Source organism: Pyrus communis, chromosome 2 (assembly GCF_963583255.1).
Source record: "Pyrus communis chromosome 2, drPyrComm1.1, whole genome shotgun sequence".
In the NCBI taxonomy this organism is placed as follows: domain Eukaryota; kingdom Viridiplantae; phylum Streptophyta; class Magnoliopsida; order Rosales; family Rosaceae; genus Pyrus; species Pyrus communis.
In genome coordinates, this window is record NC_084804.1 from 12,660,481 (window position 1) to 12,677,140 (window position 16,660).

Consider the following 16,660-nt stretch of genomic DNA (forward strand, 5'->3'; position numbering starts at 1 on the left):
TTCTCATGCACCATATACAAATTTATCATTATACTAGGTATGGTTATTGCTTGAATTTTTTTTTTTTTTTTTTTTTGGAGAAAATACCCAGAAATAGAACAGTTTCTTAATTTTGGGACAGAAATATGACATTTCGAATATGCACCCGGCATGCACACACCATGCACAACAATTAGACATAAATATGATTTTTCCTACACCTTGAAATAATTAAATTGTCCTCCCATATAAGTGGGTTATCCAAAAGTTCCAACTCTCATTTCTTATTTTGTAGAGAGAGAAACAGAGGAGAGAGAGAGAGAGAGAGAGAGAGAGAGAGAGAGAGAATCTCTCTCCCTAATTCTAGTTCAAAGAACCCTAACTCACCCATCTTCTTCATCCAAGGGCTCTCTAACCCACATATCTTCTTCATCCGAGCTTTCTCTCTTTCTCTCTCTCTCTCTCTCTCTCTCTACAATTTGAATATACACATGAGTTCTCTCTCCAACCCACTCATCTTCTTTGATTTTTACGTATTCATTTGTAGGTTTTGTGAATTGGGTTTGCTTAATTTTTCTTTTTAATTGATGGATTTTTGGAGTTGAAGTGATTGGTTTGGTGTTTCTTGGAGGAAACCCAAATCCTTTATATTTTATTTTTTAATTTTATTTTTTTTATCATTTCTCTTATTTATATGTGGGTTTTCATTTCTTCTGTCTCCTCCTTCCCTCTGCTCCCTCTCTCGATCCAAATTTACAAGCACTAAAATAGGGTTTGGCTTTTGATGCAATTAAATGAAAAAAAACGTATTAAAAGTCAGTTGCCTTTTGGAGAAGAGATAAATTTGAGGGAAAAGAAAGAAATCAAGGTGGAAAGAAGGAAGAGAGAAGGATACGGACGAAATTGTTTTACGTACTCGTTCGCTCTCTTTGTATTAAGCTCGCTCATAAACTGTATGTACACGACATTCACAAGACATGCACGTGTTATGCTCACAGATCTGAGCTCAACCCAAAAACCCATAGCTCACAGATATCTCTTTGAAATCAGAAAAATGACGCAATCAAATAAATGACCTAAATTTTATATGAAGAATTGAAGATTCATTAATTTAATTTGGTATCAAATTTGATTGAGTTCAAATATTTCTAGGATTTGAAAAAATTGCAGTTTGAACTGGCACGAAATAAATCAACTGAATCAAAGAAAATTGTTTCACGAACCCGTTCGCTTTTTTTTGTATTTGCAGGGCATGCCTCTGAATCAAAGGTAAAAAAGTAGTAAACTATGTTGATGCGAAGAGTATCAAAGATGTAAATACGCACCATCTACACATAATACACTATATACACACACCACATGCACATAATATGTACAGTACATACACATGATATGCACAGAACGAGAGAAACTTTAACAACAACATATTGGTATAGTGAACACAATTAAAACATAATTGTTATGTATATAAAGTTACAATGACAATTTGAAAAGTCTTGTTACGTATATCAACCACCGCTTAACCGTGCACGTGGAAAACATGATACACGTTACTGTTATCTTACGGACACACATGACCCTTAATGTCTTGTAAGTTTTTTCTTAATTTGGTTTTTCACTGAGGCCAACTAGGTTGTGGTCATACTTGCTAAATTATGTGGCACAACATACGTGCATCCTAACTAGTGAACATTCCCGCTTCTTATATTAAGATGTAGCCATGCAAACCATATGCACACCACATGCACATCACGGAAAAAATTTCACAAATTTCTGCAATTGACACTTGAACCAAAAATTGTTCCATCCTAGTCTTGTAGCATGTCAAAACTTGAAATTTATTCTACAACCCATACCCCCAAAATGAAACACAAACCCTAATTTAACTTTTAAGTATTAATTTATTTTACAAACAACCATTTATTCCATATCATTGATGAAGGAACTTGAACCTAAACATCCTACCTTACTATGCATGTCGAAGCTTTAGTAAAAAAATGGAACTTTCCCGCCAAAACAGAAAATATGGTACAAAACTAATCTCACTCTTCTCACCTCTCACTCGCATCCTTTTGTTCGAATCAGAGGTATGAGGTAAACGTAAAGCCCAGCTCACTCTTCTTACCTTTTTTTGGACTTTTATCTCTTCAAAATTAGAGCCCAAAGATCTGAGGAAGGAAGAGAGAGTAGAGAGAGAAAGTGAGAGAAGAGAGAGAGAGGAAGGGAGAGAGAGTAGAGAGAGAAATAAAAAAAATGAGAGGAATAACCCATTTATATGTGGGTATTTTAGTAATTTTGATTTTGTGCATGGTGTGCATGACCAGTTTGTTCTATTTTTGTCTGAAGATTAAGAAATTGTCCCATTTTGAGTATTTCGTATATTTTTTTTTACTTAAGGATTTGTATCTTTTCCATCAAAAACAAGATTTGTATCGTGAAATTGCTTAAGTCACTTTGAGTTCGAGGGCCTTTTCAACTCGTTCTCTTCTAATTTTGTGTGGCCTCGTTCTCTTCTAATTTTGTGTGGCTTGCTTACTCTTGTTTTAATCTAATGGTTTTATGCTCCTGTTCACACTGTGAATATATTGTAATTTTTTTACATGTCACTCTTAACTCTTGACTTTGGTCTATTTCTGAGTGAAAACTTTGGCCTTCTGCTCTCATGGAATTTTATTGATATGTTACATGCACACACTCTTTCAAGGTTCCCTCCCCCTTTTTTTTTCCCTCCGCATCCCTCTCCTCTTTGTCTATCGCATTTGCATCTTAGTATCGGTTCGAATTGGTAAAATCAGATAATAATTCTTTTATTGAACATATTAATCAAGTTTATCAAAGGACTACCAACTTGTACACGTCTTAATTTGTAGAAGGGTAATTCGGAGCTGTGATTCTTGAACTTATTTGTGACTTATATTTAAGTCCTTCAACTTGACCATATGCTGCAGGTTTAATACTTTCGTCACTTTCATAATTCAATCTCAGGGGCAAGTTAGGAACTCACCTTACATTTGTAAATTAATCAAATGATAATTAGGAACTCTATCAACTCATATTTTGTTAATGCAAGTTCATCTTCAAGATATAAATAAAAGTTTTTTTTTCTTTTTAAATACAACGTAGTTAGGGGGAGGTGCACATACACAAACAAAAGATCTCAATAACACCATATATGTGACGAATATGTGATATAAATGTGACCCTATGTATTATACTCACTGTCAGAATCATATTAAGTTTTTAACATCAAAATTGATGAGTAATCGTCGCCTTATTAACAAACGGAAATTCCATGACTGAAATTGGGAGAGATGTCACAGACATAGGAGATTCAGTAGAAGAAAAGAAAATGATTGATTTCAAGGTTAACTATTTTACACTCTTGAAATTTGAGGGTTTTTTTAAGGGGCTATGATGTTTTAATTTTTTCATTTCCTGCTATAAAATATTAAAATTATATATCAATTTATTATATAGAATGGAGCTACTCATGTACTTTTTTTTTTTAAATTTCAAACATCTCTCTTAATTTTCAATCTTTAGAAAAAATGAATTGAAGATGATCAAATGAGACTTACGTAGGAAAACTTTTTCTAAGGCTCCAAGCATGCATCCACTTGTTGGTGTTGAAGGAATTGCATTAGTAAAAGTTTAAGAAGATCATGGTCTTAAAATTCCCAATCATGGATTGTGTTTGCTAATTAATAAGGTGATGACCACTCACCACTTATAAAAATGCAAGTAGGATTACCAAACACGGTTAATCTCTCACAATCTTTTTTTACTTAAACTAATTTGAATAACGAGCTATATAAAATTGCCAAACTCTCTCTTCTGAATTAATTTTTATGTTGTAAAAGGACTAATTTTCCAAAAAAAATTGACTTGGTGCCAAATTGGACGATGTATACAAAATGTCACCCTCAGGAAAACAGTGACGAGATCAGATCACATGGTCTGCTTCCCTCCACGGACCTGCCATCAACCCTCTTTGGCCTTTTCTGTTATTTTTGGCCTATTTAAATTCGAAAAAGGGCTCCAATTTTTCAATACTCGGAAACATACAATAACACACTCATAAAACACAGGAAAAAAAAAAAAAGATATGGAGATGAAGAACCCATCTCAAGAACAAATGCTGGAACTCCACAACAAGGCTGAGCCATGGATGTTCAAACCAAAAACCCGGAGGTTTTCCCTGTGACGAAAAGGTTAGTAAAAAGAATGATGCTTGATCAAATTATGCAATGTTTTTGGTCTGTTGCAGACACTTCTGTTGGAGCCTCTAAAACCTCAAATGCTAAGAAGATCGTCAGCAGCCACGTTTACCCTAGCCCACCATAGCATATGAGCCAATGATTAGATCAATGCAAATGTTTTTGTAATTCTGCTAATGTGTTCTTGGTGATTTGTGTGTTGTAATTTCAATGACTTTCAAGTCATATAGTGCTGTGAGTTCTCTTTTGCCCTTTCTATCTATTTTTTAACAACCTTATAAAATCCATAATTTGGGTTTTCCAATTCATGATTAATCTGAAGTTTTACATATGTTTCTTCTCTTATACAATTAATTTGTAAGTTATAATACGAACGGTTTAGAGTGAACATAACAGTTTTATGGGATACTAATGAGAGAAATCATACTTGTTAGCTATAATCCCAAAAAAAATATTCCTTTCATTTGTACTCTTTTCCCTTCTTTCTCATATGATAGAGGAAGAAAACTTATGGGGATGTCATTGGAGGTATCCCTTAACAGTGTACGATTGATTTGTGATACAATATGAAATCTCTGTTGCATATCAAAGTTCTTCTCCATCTAAACCACTGTAAAAATTGGATGCTCATAGAGTCATTCATAAAGAGTGGAAGAAACTACGAAAAATTGGAAGACCACCATTTTAAAAGGGGTGTACTATCCACACATCCTATTTTAGTTCTCACACACCCCTTGATAATTTCTATTTGTTGATCTTCTTCAATTCATCCGATCCGACGGTCGAAAATTAAAAAAGTGTGTGAGAAGTAAAATGGGATGTATGGATATCATACCTCTTTTAAAATTGTAAGACTACCGTTTTACAATTGGAAGGGTTCAATATAAGCCAAAAAAATACAAAACTGTTAGAGATGTCAAGCTAGAAAATAAAGAAACATTCTACTATTTAAGGCGTTTCCATATTCTTGTAGTGGTAATTTCATGAATCTTGTTTTTTTCAGATCAAATAATCAACGGATAAGTTGAAAGTAGAAAAAAATTTCAGCATATCCGAAATACGAAAAAATACACTATGTGATGTACTACTTCATTCCGAGCACACTTAAATTTTTTTCTTCACAGTGACCCATGCGTGAAACTGGGTGCTCATATTTCCTTTCATAAATCATAATAAGATACTTCTCTGTACATTCCCTAGAAAATGATGTTCCGGTCCCACCCCTATATGCATGATATAATGTAAAGTCCGAAGTGAAAGAAACAAATCACTACACTGGGTTTGATGTTAATGATACCATTTGATGTTTGGCAATGTTTTGTCAAGTAGAATATGGATTTTCCGTATCCAATTCAATCTCTATAAAATGTAGGATGAGAAGGCATTATGTTTTTTTTGTTGTCTAAGCTCTTCAAAATAAATAATTCTTTACATTTACTATTAATACCAGAGAATTTTATGAGTTATCTAATCCAGTTAACTCCTAGGTATTAGATACCAGACAAACTCTTTACTATCTTACAATGATAATTTTTACACTTTCATTTTATTCATTTGTACTCGCTTTTTAATCATCAACTAAATAAAACGAGAATCAAAGAATAAAATTATTAAAAAGTTGTCCAAACAGAGAAAACTTGAATTGTGAAAATCTTTATTTTTCTCAAGAGCATCCAATCGAATTTTCCAATCAATCATATGCATTTCATGTTCCATTGTTTTCCACAGATGTTCCATTGTTTTCCACAGATTTATTGTTGTGCTCACGGTTGTGCAAAACTCAGATTCAGATGACAATCGCACCACAACACAAACTACAGTTGAGTAGAATAAAATAAACAAAAAATAAAGACACTGAAATTTTTTCAAGGTTCGGCAAAATCCTGCCAACGTCTCCGAAAATATATTGCTCTTCACTATGATAATAACAAGTATAAGATACACTTGAGTTAATCAACATAATCCAAACACAAAACCTTTTGGACACCCTCTCACTATATTTCCCAAGAACTTACTCTCTTCCAAGAGATGTTTCATTCTTACTCTCTGATTTTCTCTCAACCCGTGTGTTCAACTCCGGGTGCTTACCAAATGCACAAATATTGCATTTAGTTATAGGCATACACCAACTACCCATGAAACTGACTCCAACGACTAAGACCAAATTGGTCTTTAGCACTCACACGCCTTATTAAACCCTTTGTTGTACCTAGCCTATCCATTTTCCATTTAATGCATAAAAGAAAAGGCATGCACAATTGCATGCAACCCCAGAAAGTCGAAACCTGCTTCCAACTTTGCTTGTGGCAGTCAAATCATGTCCTCTCTTTGAAGACTTCCCACTCCACAACGCCAATACAAGTTTCAATCGTTGTAACACGTACATATGGCACATATAGATAAAAAATATGTGAGCCAATCCCAACATTTGTAGCCAAACATTATCAATCCAATAAGAGCGTCAGGTAATTCTGACAGACAAAGAAGTCGGACAATTATAGTGATCAAGGTCACTATCAGTTTCAGATGCAGCAGAGGAGGAGCACATGATGGAGTTGAAGTTGAAGACCCCATTTGAAGAACAAATGCTGGAACTCCACAACAAGGCTGAGCCATGGATTTTCAAGCCAAAAGCTGGAAGTGTTTTCCCTGTGAAGAAGAGGTTAGTGAAAAGAATGATGCTTGATCAAATTGTCAAATGTTTTTGCTCTGGTTCAGACTCAAATACCAAGAAGATCATAAGCAACCATGTTTATCCAAACTCACCATAGCATATATGTGTATGAACTATGGTGTTTTATATTTTAATTAGTACAGACAAGCAGTTGTAGTCATTGTGTTCTGCTAATTTTCTGGTTATGCTGGTGTAGTTTTCTAGATTTTATAGAAAATGCTGGGATTTCTCTCTCTCCTCTCTATTAATTTTAGGGTAATTCTCAGTTTACTATTATGAAGTTTTTTTGTTTTTAATATTTCATAGATCAAGTTTGTTTTATCTGGTATCTTAAGTGATAATTCTAGGATACTTTTATACATTTGTTAATCTTTCTATTAAAACAGTCGTTAACATGTGATGCGGTCCTACGTGGACAATAACTAAATGCCACGTGTCAGTCAAATTGAGAGCTCTGCATGACTATTGATATGTGAAAATCCCTTGGCTTTGTCCTTCGTATCCTTTTCTATAGAGCCGTCTAGGAATTCATCAACGAATTAAGTGGAAGAAAATGAGCGAAATTGGGTGACCATCATTAGACCTACTCCAATTCTTGAAGTAAAACTCAAATTCTAGGTTCTAAACTTATTCTAACTTACTCTAACCCTTGGGGGAAAAAATGAGTTAAAACTCAAAACTCATTTATGAGCCAAATTTAGCCTAAAATTCCCTCTCAGGTTAGTGGGGCTGACCCATCATATATGTATATTTTTTTTTTAGTTTTATATTTATAAAAATTCATTAAATCCAACCCTTAAGATCTAATTTGATGAAATTCAATGGTAAAAAAAAAAAAAATCTAACGGTCCAAATTTCAATCCAACGGCTAAAGTAATTAAAAAAAATTCTTTTATGTGTTTCAATTTCTTTCATAATGTTTCACGAGTTTCATGGTGTCGGTTAGTGATTTTTCAATATTTGTCCTAATCTAAATATTTTTAGGTTAAATTGTTAATAAAATTAAAGTAAGATAGTCTACATAATTTTTTCTTTTAAAAAAGCCACTTTAATACAAAAAAATTAATCTAAATTCATTTTTTAATAATCTGGAGATAAAGTTTTAACCCAGAATAGTTGGAGTAAAAAAAATTATTTATGGATTAAAATCTAAATTTTTTAGGCTAAAATTTTTAAATTTTAACCTAAAAATTGAAGATGATCTTATGGTTGTACAACTGAAAATAGAAGCCAAACGTTTTACCTGCAAAGCGGTTAAACATGTTATGCCAGAAAAGTAAAGAACATTACTTTTACTATTTCAGGCAATTTAATCATGAAAATCTTCTTGTATATATTAATTGTTATTAGCACTTCAAAATTTTCATTCTACACTCCTCACAAGTGTATTTTGCTTTCTAATTATAGAAAGTTTGGAGTGCCAAATGAGATTTTTGGAGTGCTAATAATAATTCCCTATATTTTATTCAAATTTCATAATCAACCAATGAAAAAAAAAAGGGTAAAGTACAAAAAACTACCTCAACTATTGGTGTCATGACACTTTCATACCTCATCTTTTAAAATTGACAATGTCATACTTCATCTTTAGAATTTGGTCCAATGTTATACCTTCCGTTACTTGGCTGTTTACTTTTCAGTTAAATTCTAACGTGACTTGATTTGAGGCCCACTTTCTATTAAAAAAATCATTAAAATATTATTAAAAATTAAAAAAAAAATTATTTAATATTTTTAAATATTAAAATAGTAAAAAAAAAAAAAAAAAAAAAAACAACCCTCTGTTCGTCCTCCCCCTCCCCATCTTTGTCTTCTCTCCATTTTCATCTTCTTCCCCCCACCTGCAAACCACCCCCCCCAACCCCCCAAAAAAATAAATAAATAAATAAAACCCAGATCCCGTCGACGGGAAAATGGGTGAGCAGAGAAGGTGGAGGATGGCTGTGGAAGAGGATATGGAGAATGGATGAGAGTGGTGGATTTGGGGTTGGCAGGGGGGTTGGGTTTGTGGGGGGGGGGGGGGTGTGGGGACGAACTGGGTTGGGTTGGGTTTCTTTTTTGTTTTTTTTGCTTCTTCTTCTTCTTCTTCTTTTTGGGTTGCAGGGGGTTGGGGGGGGGCGAACTGGGTTGGGTTGGAAATTTTTTTTTTTCCTCTTCTTCTTCTTTCTGGGTTGCAGGTGGTTAGGGGGTGGGGTGGGCGAACTGGGTTGGGTTGGAATTTTTTTTTTTTTTCCTCCTCTTCTTCTTTCTAGGTTGCAGGGGTTCCAGGTGGGGTGGGGTGGGGGTGGGGGTGGGGGAGGGGGGGAGGAGGGGTTGATGGGTTTTCAAATTTTTTTTTTTTTTTAGTTTTTAATAATTTTTTAATAGAAAATGGGCTTCGAATCAAATCACGTCAGCATTTATTTGAAAATTAAACGGCCAAGTAACGGAAGGTATAAAATTAGACCAAATTCTAAAGATGAGGTATGATATTGTCAATTTTAAAAAATGAATATAAAAGTATCGTGACATCAATAGTTGATATAACTTTTTGTATCTTATCCAAACAAAAAAAAAAAAAAAATCACCCATTAATGACTAGATATTTTATTTGACACAAGTTTCATAGTCGGTCATATGAACTGTTAATCAACACTAGAACTGTCACGCAAAAAGTAAAAATCAAAATCAACACGTGTTACCAACTTAACCACGCATTAAACTCCACCAAAAACTTATGTATTAAAAGTGACCATTAATTATACTTTTGTATTTTACTTTTTGTATTTTTAGACATGAATTATTTTTTAAAAACTTTATTTTAATTCTTGATAAAGATGATTTTTTTATTAAAACCATGAATAAGATTAAAATTTAATTTTAATCCCTTGATACATTAACAACCTTATTTATTAATTATATTTTGATTTTTTAGTTTTCTTTCTTTATCTTCCTAATTTTTAATGCATTACTTTTATTTAATTATAATTATAATTTTCATTTTATTTACCGTAATATATTTTGTTGTAAACATTTAGATAAACTAATTTTTTTTATACAATATATTTCGAAGTACTTTGTCTTTTTTATTTAGGTACATTAAATTCATTATAATACATTTTGGTGCATACATTTAGGTACACATATTTCGGTACATATATTTTGATACAAACATTTAGGTACATTAATTCAATATAAAACATTTATGTACTAACATTTCGGTGCATACATTTCGGTACACACATTTAGGTATATTAATTTAATATAATACATTTCGGTGCATATATTCGGTACATACATTTCAGTACTAACATTTAAATACATTAGTTCAATATAATATATTTCAGTACACATATTTTGGTACTAACATTAGGTACATTAATTGAGTTTTTCAAGTTTGAAGAATGTTAAATAAAATTAATAAATTAAATAACTCTTTTTTGGTCAAAAAATAAATTAAAATTTGTATGTTAATTATTTTGAATTAAGAACATATCAAGGGATTATAATCAAGGGGCAATTTGATATAGACACCTCAAATTTGAATTCTTTTAATCAAACATATATAACTTTTAAACTTTTGATCAAACATTCCTCTACTAATTTTTAATTAAAAATTATGATTTTTATTGTATTTAATTAACCAACTAGTTCAGAAAATAATATCACAAATATTCTAAAATCACCACATACATACATCCTATCTTATCAAATGAATTTTTCTTATTCAAATAATTTGTTGTTTTAAATTCTAAAAACACATAAACATCCTATTAACATACAATTATGAAATATAACATGCACATATATTAAATATAACGTACCAAAAAGATATATTAAATATAATGTAACAATCATTCGGTACGTTATATAAATTTAATCTGGGTACGTATTAGTATTTTGGTACGTTATAAAATATTGTTTTTGGTACATTATGCAATTCTTTATTTAGTACGTACCAAGTTATTAGTATGTTGTATTATCCTTATTTTGGTACGTACAAAACTTATGGTACGTTATGTGTAAGTTGCGTAACCCAAAAAAAAGATAACTTTTCACATTAAAACATTGCACTAAAAAATACTTTGTCAACTCTTAATAATTAATTATTGGAATAAGGACTCATTTTAAATAAAAATAAAAATGTGAAAACTCTTAGTTCACGTTTCTACTATAAGTAGTTGTTAAAAAATTCAAATTTATTTTCAGTTGCATGAAATTAGGCTGTCTAGTCTACATCTCAATTTTAATTGTAAATGACCCTTGTTTTTTTATAATCTATATAAAATGTTGAGTTGGAAATTGGAAAAACTATATTTCATCCAATTAATCTTGAACCCCAGTAGATATAATTGAATCCTTAAATTGAGGAAGAGATGAGATTCCACAAAAATAGCAATAAATTAATGAATATTATTGAGTGCATTTTTTTTTTTTTTACATAGAAATGGATTTAAAAGAATTTATAAAATACTTAAATTAAGAATATACCAGGAATATAAAATTTGTTTAGAAGTAAAAGCACTTTAATCAAAAGTTGAAAAGTAACAGATGTTTAATTTAGAAAAATCTAAAATGAGGCATCGAATTCTAATTTATCTTATAACCAATATGTAATCTAAAACCAGGTTTAGTTTAAATTTCAATCTTCTTGAAGGATTACAGTTAGAAAACTTCTTTGTTATTCAACGTCAAAATTTTCTTTCGTTCTCTATGTCTTCATCATAACTCTCTTTTTTAAACTCAATTGGCAATACGATAGAGAGGCCTAAAATTATTTAAACTCGTTAGGTAGCTTTAAGACTATTTAAACTACTTAGGATAAACGTCCTTCTTCAACATGGTATGTGATAGAGGAAAAATATATATCAGTCCCCATCCGTTGAGGGATTCCTCAAATACGCATATTTGGGGGATCTTTTATAAGGTCCGCTCTATATCATATTTCAAAGATTCAACCATCTATCTTGTAGGCATTTCTCAAAGATCATATGTACAAAAAAAATCATCTAAATCCGAAACCATTTGACCATTGAATTAAATATTAGTCGTAATAGTGTTTCTTTTAAAAACCTTATTCGTTAATTTTTTTCATTACAATTGGATGTCTTAATAATTTTAGATTTGTCTAATTTTTTACAAAGACGCTCTATAAATGATATACTAAGGCATAAATAATTTTGAATGTTGTAAAAAGTTACAGAATGAGTATTCGTCAAATAATTTTATATGAGGGTTTCCATCAAATAATTTTTTGTGTACTTTCTCGTGTACATTTATTTCTTCCACACTATTCCTCAACCTTTAATCATCTATTTTTTCCCCTAATGTTTCCTCTCTTTTCCGCCAAAACGATGAAATTAAACGAGAGATTAGCTAGCTTAGGCTTAAGCTTTAAGTTCGCTCAAAGATCTTTGACCTCTCTTATGTGTGTATATAAGGTCTCGTCTGACTATTTCAGTTAGATAGGATAAATAGTCACCAGATAGTATTGACTAAGTTAGATGGACATTTGGTGCAAATCGGACTAATAATCGTATTATTTATACTGTCACTGTACAAAATAGGAGCATTTCAAACGATTATTATTTTCTTCAAACTATTATTATTGGGTAAATTACATTTTGCACCCTCAAGTTTGGGTGCAATTGCAACCTCATACAACATCTTTAAAACATTTCAGTCACATTGACTTATCATTTAATTACAATTTCAAACATCCGTTAATCAAACCGTTAATTTGACCGTTAAGTGATGACGAGGAATATATAAAATCCATGTATTTTTATGACTAGGCAAATAAAAACAATTAAATATTACAAATCAATTAAAAAACTAAATTAAACAAAATAACCCCACTTATCTCTCTCTCACTCGTTTGTGTCTCTAAAAATCTCCATCCCCAAACTCAGTGGCTGCAATCCCTTTTCATCTTCTTCTCCGACGATCTGACTCATCCAGACAACTCAAACGTTGGCTCCACTGCCGTTCCCCATCGATGTCAAACCATCACCATGACCCAATGTTCCTCATGGAACAAAGCCCAAGACTCTGCTTGGTGATTTTCAAACCCCAAGCCCTCAAATCGAAGAGGCCTGTCTCGAACCCAACTTTCCACGGCAAAGTTGACAACGAGGAAGAAGCTTTTGTCGATAGGGATCCAGGTCGAAGATCCAAAGCCCTCGTCGTATTTCTGTGTTGTTAGATTTTGTCGATAGGGATCCAGTCGAAGATTCGAGACCAAAATGTGGTGGCAATGAGTTGGTGGGTTTGCTTCAATTTAGAAGATTTTTGGTGCCCGTTTTCGCAGGAAACCATGGCTGATCTGGCAAGCCACATCCAAAACTACGAGGTGTGATTCCTCCTTGAGTCCCTTTCTCCTTATTTTGTTCCAAAACCCCTCCACCCTTTTTTCCCTCTTTCTGTTCTAGAACACCCCCCACCCTTTTTCCTCTGCAATTCTCCCCCGCAGCCCAACCACAAAACCTACTGCCAAAATCTCCAACCATCTCCACTTCCCTCCCATTAAGGCAAGAGTATCTCCCATAACAGTTGACGTTGGCGATGGAGACAATGACTCCTGGTCCTCGGGGATGGAGATGTCGGTGCGCGAGGATGGAAGAGTAAGGGATGGGCGGAGACCAAGAGAAGAAGAGAGAGAGTAAAGGGTAGGTGGGTTGGAGAAGAAGGAAAGAGACCTTTTATAATAAAAAATTATTTTATTAATTTTTGATCCACATGTCACATGTATATGGGGCCCGTGAGATCCACATAAGCAAATAATTGAAAATCTAACAAAAATTGAGACAGTTGGACAGAATTAAAATGAAATAATAGTAAAAGTATGAAATTGAAATGTTCTGAAGATGTTATAAGAAGTTGCAATTGCACCAAAACTTGAGAATGCAAAATGTAATTTACCTATTATTATTTTTGAAACTTTGAAACTTTGATGATCAGTGAAAAAGAAAGGAGAAAAATTACTTCAAACCAAAATAATTTTAGTAACTTTTCACATAATAACCTATGTTAAATGGATAAAGGAAAAACTAAAGAAAAACAGAAGAAGAAAAAAAAAACGAATTAATCATACACCGACCAAATTTTGGGATAGGCATATCAGATAAGCATCCTTGATCAGGTATGATGAATCTTTCAGTCCAACAAAACTCCACCTCTCAATTTCTTATACTACTCTTCCAAGAACCAGATTAAAAGCTCCAAAAATGGCAAAATCAAAGAATACCCATATCAAATTAGATGAAGATTCACTTTAATTAGAACCCAGAAAGGGAGAAGGCTCAAATACCCATGAATGAAGCAAGCTTTTTATCCAAAAATCAGAGCTTTGAAGGAGTCTGCAGTTAAAAAACCAAGTTCTTGCTTATGGCGATGAAGAAAACCCAAAAAGCAGTGATAAGAATTTGTGAAATGAATCGACAAAGAGAAAGAAGTAGAAGAAGAAGGGATTATTTCAGTTGGAGAAGAAGATGGCCGCACAAGCAGATCGCGAGAGAAAGGGAAAGAACGATGAAATTCTGTTTTAGCGTTTTTGAGAATCCGACTAAATAATACAGAGGTTTTTTTAGCAAAAAATTTCCTCTCTTTTTTTCTTTCTTGGATTTGTTGTCTCATCTAACATAGAAATGCTAGGTAGACTTTCTCAAATATGATTTTCTATGAACTGTCTACCACTTCATGTATTTGGTATAATGTTTTATAATGTTAGAACATAAATTATGTCAAAAGCTTGAGATGGCTGAAAGTTCATGAAAAGTCTCTCTTTTAAAATTGCTGGTAGTAAAATTGGAAAAATTTGTTAAAACTAGGTAGACTATTATGGTGCCAAAAGTTTCCCGGCTGATGCAATTGGGTAGATCTAATAGGAGTTTTTTTTTTTTTTCTCTTATATGGAGGGTAGAAGTCAGAATGTGAACATGTTTGTATCCCTCGTGGAACGTTTTATGTGAAATTTTAGTCACATATCAAAATGTTTCTTTCTTTATTTTACTTTTTTCCCTAGGGACTAGGATAAAAGATGTTTATTTAATACTGTGATTGGGGATTGATCTTTTAGGTTGGAGATTTTGGTTATGGAGAATCAAACGCAATATTTGGTATCTGGTGGTGTGCGAGGAACTCTTCCTTGGATGGCACCAGAACTGTTAAATGGCAGCAGGAGCCGGGTTTCTGACAAGGTTAGTATGACTTTATATATATGTCAGCAAGGTAGAAGGCAAAAACGAATGGTTTGTTTTGTAATTAACGTTATGGTATTAATTTTGACAGGTTGATGTTTTCTCATTTGGAATTTCAATGCGGGAGATCTTGACCGGGGAGGAACCATATGCCAATATGCATTGCGGTGCCATCCTAGTTATCAACATTATCAGTACTGATTGCGAATAAAATGATTCTTTTACAAAAGAAAATTTCGTTGAGAAAAATTTCATTGGATCTGTTTTGAGTATCTTTCCCCTGCTCGCTTTGAATTAAGATTAACAATTTAACATGGATACTTTGAATCTTTATATTAATTTTTCAATTGATTTGTAAACTTGTGAATGATGGTGGAATTGTGAAGAACGAACGTTGTGATTCTGAGCGGAAGAACCTGATGGAACAGTGCTGGTCATCTGATCCTGACATCCGTCCATCATTTACCGAGATAACTAACAGGTTGCAAGCCATGTCCAATGCACTTCAGGGGAAGGTACCTAGCAATCAGACAAGACAGATTAAGCCCATGTATTTTTGCTGGAGAAACGATTGTCTATATGTGTATATATAAAGAGAAATCGTAGGACTTTGTTTGGTTTACCTTGTCCCTTTTCTCTTATTGATTTGTAAAATGTGCGTTCACCAACCTTTGATGATGATGGCTCTTCGTCTAGGAGATATATACAAATAAAACCGGCTATAAATTTTTAATAAAAATAGAATTGGTGTGAGACTAATAGATGATAAACGCATGCTAGCTATATATAACTTATTGTCTATTGATTGTGCCCTACTATTGCGAGTTATTTATTTATATATTAGTTAAAGTGTAAATAGTGATATGTTGTCATACATTGATGAAGTGCATATATAATACTAATTGTCACTCTTGTATAGACTCCACTTTGGAGATTAATGAATATACAAGAAATTTCCAAATATTGTCATATATATTTTTGGTATTTTACCATGTTTAATTCAACTTGGCATCAGAGCAGTTCTGCTACACTGTTCTAGTAAATTGTCTTAATTCTGCTGCGTATTTTTTGTGCCTTTATTGTTTGTGTTTTAGCTAAATGGCTAAATATAATCATAGTGTTGTTATGCATCTTAGTGGAACCAATATATGGATAATTGATACTGGGGCCACTGATCATATGACTGGTGACCCTAGAGCGTTTGATGAGTTACGTGACTATGTTCATGATCCATATATTACTAGTGCAAATGGAGCATCTTCCCCTGTGAAGGGTGAAGACACTATCTCTCTCACATCATTGGTTCATGCTTTACTTGTTTTTTATGTTAAGTGCAATATTTTGTCGGTAGTAAAATTACTTAATACCTTATATTGTTCCGCTCACTTCTACCTCACATAGTGTTATTTTCAAGACATTCAAACTCAGAAGATAATTGGTCATGGTAAAAGAATTGGGGGTTTGTACATCTTAACTATGAAGGATACTATTGTTTCAGGTTCAAATAATCATCAAGTTCTAAGTGCTAAAGTGGATGACAAACATCAAATTTGGTTATGGCATCGACGTTTAGGACATCCATCATTCAGTTATATGAAGCATCTATTTCCTTC

At 32.7% G+C, this 16,660-nt stretch overlaps 1 protein-coding gene across 1 annotated transcript; it reads left to right on the forward strand.

The window, feature by feature from the left end:
* Positions 1 to 6,745: 6,745 nt before the first annotated feature.
* LOC137724779 (RAF-like serine/threonine-protein kinase PRAF) lies at positions 6,746 to 16,153 on the forward strand. The gene is made up of 5 exons (XM_068463475.1): positions 6,746 to 6,858; positions 14,927 to 15,047; positions 15,139 to 15,225; positions 15,434 to 15,562; positions 16,142 to 16,153. Exons 1-5 carry the CDS (start codon positions 6,746 to 6,748, stop codon positions 16,151 to 16,153), a joined length of 462 nt encoding a protein of 153 aa, XP_068319576.1.
* The last annotated feature ends 507 nt before the right edge of the window (positions 16,154 to 16,660 follow it).

Coding starts and splice junctions, on each gene's coding strand:
- LOC137724779 (XM_068463475.1), top strand. CDS start 6,746: ATGGAGTTGAAGTTGAAGACCCCATTTGAAGAACAAATGCTGGAACTC. Junction 6,859..14,926: donor GTTTTCCCTGTGAAGAAGAG/GTTAGTGAAAAG, acceptor TTGATCTTTTAG/GTTGGAGATTTTGGTTATGG. Junction 15,048..15,138: donor GGAGCCGGGTTTCTGACAAG/GTTAGTATGACT, acceptor TAATTTTGACAG/GTTGATGTTTTCTCATTTGG.